The sequence below is a fragment of the Hydra vulgaris genome, chromosome 10 (assembly GCF_038396675.1).
Source record: "Hydra vulgaris chromosome 10, alternate assembly HydraT2T_AEP".
NCBI classification, from domain to species: Eukaryota; Metazoa; Cnidaria; class Hydrozoa; order Anthoathecata; family Hydridae; genus Hydra; species Hydra vulgaris.
In genome coordinates, this window is record NC_088929.1 from 27400001 (window position 1) to 27410560 (window position 10560).

The 10560-nt window shown below is 26.5% G+C and overlaps 1 protein-coding gene and 1 long non-coding RNA gene across 3 annotated transcripts in view; both read right to left on the bottom strand.

The window, feature by feature from the left end:
- Positions 1-7446, bottom strand: part of LOC136085879 (uncharacterized) — a 9513-nt gene extending 2067 nt beyond the window's left edge. The window contains exons 1-3 of one of the 2 annotated variants that reach the window (XR_010641240.1): positions 7324-7446; positions 5518-5728; positions 4868-5206 (exon numbers count right to left, since the gene is read on the bottom strand). This is a non-coding gene — a long non-coding RNA (uncharacterized LOC136085879). The other variant, XR_010641239.1, reaches the window with a different exon arrangement.
- Positions 7447-7933: 487 nt separating this feature from the next.
- On the bottom strand, positions 7934-10306 carry LOC136085878 (uncharacterized). Its single transcript, XM_065807658.1, has 4 exons — positions 9890-10306; positions 9156-9279; positions 8904-9005; positions 7934-8819 (listed from the first exon to the last, which is right to left on the bottom strand). Exons 1-4 carry the CDS (start codon positions 10130-10132, stop codon positions 8530-8532), a joined length of 759 nt encoding a protein of 252 aa, XP_065663730.1. The 5' UTR covers positions 10133-10306; the 3' UTR covers positions 7934-8529.
- Positions 10307-10560: the final 254 nt, after the last annotated feature.

Sequence of the window (10560 nt, forward strand, 5' to 3'; positions counted from 1 at the left end):
AAAACTATACTACTACAGCAAACAGTTCAGGAGTCTGGAGTCATAGCATGCCATGACATGAGCAATCAGCTGACAGGTGACAGCACACAGGCAGAATTTCGTTGACAAGTGCCATTTTGCAGCGGACAAAACAAGTGCAACTTTTTTGGTTTGTTTCATTTTCTTAAGTCTGGTCCATGTCAACGTCACTGAAGTTTTTTAATAATTAAAAGAAGTATCCAGAAGTTTCCAAAAGCATGCAAAAGCTTCCAGAAGTTTCCAGAAGAAGCTTCTGGAAGCATCCAGTAGCATCCAGATGCATCCAGAAGCTTTCAGAAGCATCGAAAAGAAGCATCTAGAATCTTCCAGAACAGGTTCACACAGGTTCATTTTACTATATAAGAGACATGTAAATCGACATGTAATTCAGTCAGTATATGGAAATCAATCAGTCAGTATTATCAAGACAGTTTATCGAAGTGAGTTTTATCAAAGCGTTTTATCGAAGAACATCAATACAAGAAGTGAAATACAACAAGTATTTCATTACATCAATACAGTCCACATCCAACCAAGACGTTGTGTTCCACAGAGCATTATTGTATCATCACAAGGTAAATGTAACACGGTAAGCCTTGAGAAGCGTGATTATTTATTTTTATTACTTTTATAACTTCAAGTGCAAAAATGGCTCCCGACAGTTTGGGTTGGAACTAAAAAAAAAAATTATTGGCGATTACGTAAGTGAAATGTCACAAAAAAGTATTTATGATAAATATCGCGTGAAAAAATGGACCGTATCAAGACTATGTTCCAAATATCGTTCTTCAGGGAACTTGGCAGCAGATAACAAAGGTGGAAGACCGCGTTCCACCACTTCTAGAGAGGATTCTATGATTGTCAGATCCGTCAAGAAGGATCCCTGGATATTATCAGTCAAGTTACAACAGCAATTAGAGCTGCCTGTATCGGACCGAACAATCAGACGACGTGCTGTTGAAGCCGGATTGTTTTCTCGACGCCCTGCAAAGAAACCGCTGATTTCACTATAAAACTAGAAGAAAAGACTCCTGTTTGCTACATCTCATATTGACTGGAATGTGCAGAAATGGCAAACTGTCCTGTTCAGTGATGAATCGAAGTTAAACATCATTGGGAGCGATGGCATTTGCCGTGTACGTCAACCGGCCGGAAAACGCCTCGATTTACGTTACTGCCATAAGACCGTGAAGCATGGTGGAGGCAATGTAATAGTCTGGGGGTATTTTTCTGCTGACGGTCTAGGTCCAATACATCGAAACGATGGAATAATGGATCGTTTCATGTATAAAAATATCCTGAAAGATGTTATGTTACCTCATGCTGAATGGAATATGCCAATAAAATGGGTTTTTCAGCAAGACAACGATCCGAAACACACGGCAAAAGTAGTCAAGCAGTGGTTTCAAGACAACCACCTATCGGTGATGGATTGGCCGCCTCAATCTCCGGATCTCAACCCTATCGAGAACCTGTGGGAGATCGTCAACCGCAGAGTTAATCGTGAAGGTGTTCGCAATAAGGATCAACTGTTTGAACAAATCCAAAAGGCCTGGGCAGCGATTCCACAAAGTTTCATTGATCACCTGATCAAATCTATGCCTCGAAGATGCAAGGCTGTGATCGACAACAAAGAATTCGCCACGAAATATTGATAGCGAAATACAGCTTGGTCAACATTTTGTCGAGTTGCACTTGTTTTGTCCAGAAGGAAATCAACTTTTTTTAATACTTTTGATTAATTTATTAATTTTCGTGTACAAATCATGAACTTTGTGATGAATAAAATTTGAAGAACTTTGTCTCTAAACAGTTACATAGTTATTTCTCTAAATTGAAAAAATGCAGCACTTTTATATAAAGAAACTAAATTAGCATTATTTGGTTGCACTCGTTTTGTCCGATACTGTATATATATACAAAATTGTATAATTTTGTATATATATATATATATATATATATATATATATATATATATATATATATATATATATATATATATACAATATTAATTACGTCAGAATCTATATAACTGCAAAAGTTTTAAGTTTTTTAAAATTTGATTCCAGAGAGAAAAAAAAAACATTTATAACTCTTTTTAACTCAATGCAAAAGTAACTCTATTAAATGAACTTTGCTAACTTTGAGTTTTTTTGTCTAAAATAAATGTGACAAAAACAAGAAACATCTACATTTGTATTATGAAATATAATGCTTTGTCAATAACTATTTACTTAAAAGTATTAACATCGAAAATATTTTGTTAAAGTTATTAACAATAAGCATTTTAAACTATATTTTTTGGAATTTATTTTTAGAAAAAGTTAAAATAATAATAATGGTTTCTCATCAAAGTTACTCATTGGACATCAGATCTCGGGTCACTTTTGATCGAAAAAAGGGCCTAACCTACAAGCAATGAGATGAAAAATATCAAATATCAGTAAGTGGTGTTAGGAAGATGTGTATAAAGTATGAAACAACTGGTTCTGCTGAAAATCAGGAAAGACTTGGTCGCCCCATTAAGACTTCAACAATAACCAATATCCTAATTGCACTGATAAAAAAAAAAAAATTCAACAATAACCTAAAGGCAGATTGTTGAAAATCTTAAATTAAATGTTTCCTATCGAACTGTACAGAGAAGACTTAATTTAAGTGGTTTAATAATTTAGGTGGTTTAAATAAACCTTCTCCAGAAAAGTAAACCCCTCATTAGTCGTATAAGCAAAGAAAAACTTTGAGCATTTGCAAAACTGCATATTAACAAGTGTGAGGCATTTTGGAACTTAGTGTTATGGACTGATAAGAATAAATGTCAAATACTTGGCTTAAAAAACAACAAAGAGTTTGGCACAGACTTTGTGATGCACTCTTAGATAGAAATCTTAAAAAAACAGTCTAGCATGGAGGTGGTTCGCCTATGGCTCGGGGATGTTTTGATTCAAATAGTGTGGGACGACAGGTGAATGTTGAATGTATAATGACAGGGAAGTTGTATGTTGAATGGCTTTTAAAAAATTTATGTCAATCCGTTTAAGAATTGATCGCAAAGTTTTTTTTCACCATGACAACGACCCTAAACACACATGCAAAGCGACACAACAGTTCCTCAAAAAAAAGTAAAGCTAACATCCTTAAATGGCCGCCACAAAGTCCAGACCTTAACCCTGTTGAAAATATATATGGGCAATTTTGAAATCTAAAATAATTTTAAAATAGCTCATTTCAATTAATAGAGTTACTTTTACAATGATTTAAAAAAAAATATAAATATTTTTTTTCTTGATTACAATCAAATTTTAAAAAAACATACAATTTTTGAAGTTATGTAGATTCCAACGTAAATAATTTTGTTTTTATTGTTAGAGTTCTGAATTTATCAAAAATGTTAATGCTATACATGTATATATATATATATATATATATATATATATATATATATATATATATATATATCTCTGGCGGTGTTAAGAAGCGTTACGCAGCTCGCATTTTGCTTGCGAAAAAGCGATTTGCCTACGCGTTCAGCAGTTTTGCGCTACGCAAAAACTTATATCTTTTAGAATATTTAAATTATCTTTTGATTGTCGTTAACGTGACGTTTATTAAGAAGAAATAAAGTCGTAAGTAAAAGCATTTAACCGCACTTTAACCAACAACTAATAGATTTTTTGTTAAAGAAACAGCTTGTTTCATAATTTTTTTTGTTGTTGTTAAAAATTAGTTGGAAAAAATTGAGTGTTTTAAGTTTTTTCTTAAGGAATTAAATATATAAGTTCCTTTTAAATATAAAATTTATTTTTAGTCATAATAGTTTGAAAAATGCACGATTTATTTTGATGTAAATATTTTATTAATAAGATATTTTGTTTATTGTTAATTCAATAACGTAAAGTTTTAATGATGTTCGTTTAATTTATGAAAATAAATTATGATCACGAATATGTTATCGGTAACTGATAAACAACAACAAAAAACTCTTTCTTGTTTAAAAACATTATTAAAATGAGTTCACAAATTAAATAAGAAAAAATTTATTAACAGTTAATGAAATAACCAAAATGTAAAATCATAAGAAAATAAACAAACATTTTACGTTTCATTAAAAAATTATTTTTTTCAAAATAAAATTTAGTTCATATTTGAAAAAAATAATAAAAATGATTTTTTTAATAAGAACTTAGATTTTATTTGTAACTTTTGTTATAGTGAGAAAAAAACAAACTGTATGATTTTTAACGCGTTAATAAAATAACTTTTATTACAATGCGGTACTTGAAAAGACGCTAGTGACGCAATATAACTTCTAACGATGCAAAATATATTTGCTGAGTTGAGTAACTTAGAAATGCGTTACGCGTTTTCGCTACGCAGCAAAATCTCGTAACAAGGCCTGATATATATATATATATATATACATATATATATATATATATATATATATATATATATATATATATATATATATATATATATCTATATCTATATATTTATATATATATCTATGTATACTATATATATATATATATATATATATATATATATATATATATATATATATATATATATATATATATATATATATATATACGTATATACATATATATATATACGTATATACATATATATATATACGTATATACATATATATATATATATATACGTATATACATATATATATATATACGTATATACATATATATATATATATATATATATATATATATATATATATATATATATATATATATATATATAAATATAGACATATACATTTTATGGAAGTCAAATTTTACAGTTAAAAATAGTCACAATTCCATACATAAATTAACTAAATTAAACTTACATGAATAGTTGTAACTATAAACCATCAATTTAAATCATATAATGTACTTTGCTCATAAGATGAAAACCAGTTAAAACCATATCATTCCTCTATCTTTGATCCACCAGAACTTTAATAAATAAACTTACACCCAAAATCAAATTATCACATGTCAAAAAAATTTAAACAGTATTATTAAAATCAGATATGACTAATAGTTAATATTAAGTTTTATTTATTCTTCACCATATAAAAAGTTAAATGCAAAGAGAAACACAATCATTCACTAACATAATTACTTTCATTCTTTTTTGGAGTCCTCTGTAGTCGTAAAATTAAATCCTTCGCCTACTTCTGTATCTAATAATAGATACTTATAAGTAATTATTTAGTAAAACAAATATAAACAAAAATGTAAAAACTAAAATGTAGACCCAGTGCAAACAGATTACGATATATATCTAGGCAATCATAATACAATAAACAGATTCAAAATTTTACTTATCCCAAAATAAAAATAAGACTTATTAGATGTTTAATTGATATAGTACTTCACCGTTAATTATAGAAGTTTGTTTGATATAATACTTCACCATTAATATAAAACTATAACAGTTTTTTTATTCATATAAAACAATTAAAATAGCAATGATACTGTAAAATTTAATGACCTCCAGTAACTTTAAATCTTTTAACTCTAAGCTTGTTCAATGAATAATCAATTGGAAAACTATTATAGGCAGCTTATATTGCATGAACACCAGTTGACAAAAATAACCAACCATCTTCTACCCAACAACATAAAGCAACTGCCTCTGCTTCAATCTGTTTTTAAAATAAACAACTTTAGCCCAAGATTGTGAAGTCATTGTAATAGATCATCTAAAAAAAAGGCATTATTTGTTTTATATACATTTATATATAAATATATATAACTATATATATATATATTTATATATACATATATGTTTATATTATATATATATATATATATATATATATTTATATATAAATATATCTTTATATTATATATATATATATATATATATATATATATAATATATATATATATATATACATTTGTAAACAAATATATATGTTTATATGTATATATATATATGTATATATACATATATATATATATATATATATATATATATATATATACACATATACACACATATATACATATATATATATAATGTATGTATATATATGTATATATACATATATATATATAAATATATATATATATATATATATATATATACATTTATAAACAAATATATATGTTTATATGTATATATATATATATATATATATATATATATATATATATATATATATATATATATATATGTATTATTATATATACATATATATATAAAAATACATATACACACACATATATATATACATAAATATATATATATGTATATATATATATATGTATATATATATATATGTATATATAAAATGTATATATTTCTGATATATATATATATATATATATATATATATATAATATATATATATATATATATATATATATATATATATAAATATATATGTATATATAAAATGTATATATATATATATATATATATATATATATATATATATATATATATATATATTTATATATATATGTATATATATATTTATATATATATATATATATTCATAATTACATGCATTAATACATAATACTAAAATAAATAAAAATACATATCAAAGGTATGTAATAAATAATAAATGTTAGAATTATATTTACAACACTAACTCTAAAATTAGGACTAGAAATATAAACATTATATATACATATATAAAATGTATATATTTCTTTTATATATATTCATAAATTTACCCATATATATATATGCATAAATACATATTATTAAAATAAATAAAAATATATGATAAAGAATAAATGTTAGAATTAAATATACAACACCAACTCTATAATTAGGACTTAATACTTTTCCTATTAAAATTAGAAGTTTTTCAAAAAAATGGAAATAAAGTTTCTTATCCAAACGTGTTTTTATAAAAAAAAAAAACTTAATAATGCATACTTTCATTATTGGTCGAAGATTTTATACTGAATATTTGCTTGATAATTAGGCTAAGGTGTTTAAAGTTTTTCAAATAAATAAAAAAATTAGTCTGTGAACAGACTAAATTTAGTCTGACTTATTATGTTTTATTAATTTTGATATTACTTAAAACATCTGAATCTTATTAAAATTAAGTGCTATTTTTAACTTAGAAATAACATATTTAATACAACTTTGCAATTTATTAAAATGGTCATTTTAAAATAAATAAATCATCAACAAAAATAACCTGAATAAACCGAATATACTCTGAGATTTATGTATATTATATACAATTTGATGCAAAATCTAAAAGTTTTAAATTAGCCGCAATAAAAAGAAGTTATAAAACATAACTTTATCAAAATATTTTTTTTATACCATCTGCATGCATTCTATTAAGTTTTCATTGCCTTTTCTTTACGGCAAATTATTTTTGTAATGACTAGTTAATGAGACAATAATTTTCAATGTGTCACTTCCTAAACGTTGTCAAAACAACGTTTAATTTACGTTGGCAAAATAACACTTTTTCAACGTTTTTTAACTACCACATTTTCAACGTTGGTATATGTAACGTTGAATAAGCGTTGTTTCCACTGTGGACCAGAGTGACCGCCAGGTTGAGTTGTTCCCCAGGTCTAATTTTTTTTTTGCAATAGCTAGATATACATTAGTAGACACCATTTATAACATTTAGAACTTCTGGGGTGTTGGAATTTTCAAAAAAAAAATGAGACAAAAAAATCAAAAAATAGCTATACTTATCACTGTGGACCTGAGTGACCACCAGATTAAAATGTTCCCTAGGTCTGATTTTTTTTTCAATAGTTGGGTATACACTATTTCTAACATTTTGGGAAGACACTATTTATAAAATTTTGGAAAGACACTATTTATAACATTTAAAACTTCTAGGGTGTTAAAAAAAATTGAAAAAAAAAAATTAAAAAATAGGTGTAACTTATCCTATACAAATAAAAGCACAAAGTAAAAAAGCTTTATGTTAACTAGTTATAATATAAGTCTAAATCTATAAATAATATACTTTACAATATATACTTGAAATTATAAACATTAAATTAAATTATATAATTATTCAGTTTATTTAATGTTTTTTGATGCAAACTCGACAACACTGGATTTTAGTCGTTTTGCATAATCTATATGGTTAACTCTTCGTTTGTATCTATTCCATGTTTTTTTGAATTCATGATGAATAGCTTCTCCTGTTTGCTCACAGTAAACTCCTAGGCCGCAGTCAGTAGAATGAAGAAAAGGAAGTATATGACATACTGCTATGTGAACTTTCCATGTAACACTGAGCTTGATACCCTCAAATGTGGCATGCACGTATTCAATCAAATCTGCATAGGACTTTTTAAACTCCAGAACAGCAGTGCTGATGTTATCCCCTGCTACCATATCCCTGACCTGAATCCATAGCTATTCTCAATATGGAGTCATGTGGATCTATTCCTAAGACGTGCTGTATAAATGTAGATGTATCTTTTACATGAACCAATGTTCTAGTAATGGCTTCTTCTCCATCCATAAAACCTACTTCTTTAGAAGTGTAAAATTCATCTATACGGTTATGGAGAGCTTCAATTTTTTCAAAGATGTTCGCTTCAATACAGGTTTGAGTTCCCATACTAGATCTATATTTGGAACAAAAATCTTTGTTTGATTTTTTGAAAGCTCAAGAGATTTAACCAACTCCATAACAGTACCAAAGGACACCTGTTTCAGCTCAATTCGGTCAGTTTTTTTGTCAGGAGTTCCAACCACAATGTTCAAAGGAGACCCTTGAGTAGCCAACTGAAACTTCTGTCCTCTACAAATATTTTCAGCTTCCATCTTGTGCTTAAGTATACCTGGCAGCATACATAAATAAAATATGTTTATTATTTGGAATTTTAAATATGTATTTATATTAAAGAACAGCTTAATATACTTGCCTGAGGCTACCCGTTCTAAATATTTAGGTCCAAGCTGTTCTGCCGCTTCAATGAGATTGTTCACAGCTCTGCTCTCTGTACAGATATGAGCCACTCCTTGCACTAAATATTTTTGTTTGAAAACAAATGAACAAAATTTTTAATTAACTAAATATTTTATTAAGTACAATAAATTTTGTTATGTGAAGCATTATATATATGAAGCATTATATATATGAAAAAATAAAACAACAATAATAATAAAATTCTAACCTACAAAGCCAAAGCATGTTGAACATAGTCTGGAAGACTTTGCATGTTCAGAATCATTAGAAGCACTGATTTCATCAACAATGTCTTTGATATTTGATGATCTTCTAAGATGCAATCTATCAATCTAAAATAATGGAAAAAATATTGATCAGTAAGTGATATTATTTTAGCATACTAAATGGTATTTTACTATACACTATGTAAGTTTAACTATATATATACTATATAATTAAATTTTAAGCTTACACTGTAAACAGTAAATAAATAGTTAATAAATAAATAGTAATTAGTTGTTTATCTTATACAACCTTATATACATGTTTTGTATAACTAATATTTATATACTACAATGTAGTATATATGTAGTATGTATGTAGTCTACATACATACATATTATACTCAAATACTTCCATGCATGTCATACTTAAACTAAGTATATGTATATACATATACTTATTGTGCTGTATATATAATATATAAAGTAATATACATTTTAAGTCTACGCATACAATAGAAAAACTGAAAGTTTTTTTAATAACACATGTATTATTTTTTAATACATGTATATGTATTAATAACATGTACTAAGTAAATGTTGTAATAACATGTATTAAAAAAAAAATCTGTTCTATATTTTTAGTTAAGAAACTGTGTGATTGTAAATATAACAAAGTATTAACTAGAAATTAATAATAATTACTATACATAAAAAAACAGATTAACATGAATTTTACCTTGGATATCTTCACTATCCAGTTCCCTAGGTACTCCACCTTGTTCTTGTCGAGATCATAGAGGTTTCTGTGGCAATTGTTACAAATAACCTTGGGATAGTTGGTTACATCTAAACTATACTGACTCCAGACGAAAGTTTTTATCTTTGTTTCAATTGCTGGAGTGATCTTTTGAATTTTAGATGACTTTTTCCCGAACTGTGTAAGACAAACAGCACACGTTTTATGTAAACAGTCCGCCATTGTATATACAATTTAATAATTTCGCGGACTTTCAACCGAGTTTTCACCTAATTTATTAAGATTTTTATGGCTAAAAATAAATATTTTTGAGCAAATTTTTTTTGACTTTGTCCAATCACTCAGAAGTTTTTAATGTCATAAATGGTGTCTACTAATGTATACCCAACTATTGAAAAAGAAAAATCAGACCTAGGGAACAACTTAACCTGGCGGTCACTCTGGTCCACAGTGTTTCATAAATAGCTTAAATACGTTGAAAAAGCAGCTAATGTCTAACGTTGATAAACCTTCAACTTTGCGACGTTTTTACAGTGATTATTTGCGTACTTTTATTCAACGTTGAATAAACGCGGTTTTTTGAGAAGATAATATAAGTTGATATTTATACGCTTATTCAACGTTGAAAATGTGACGTTTAAAAAGCGGTT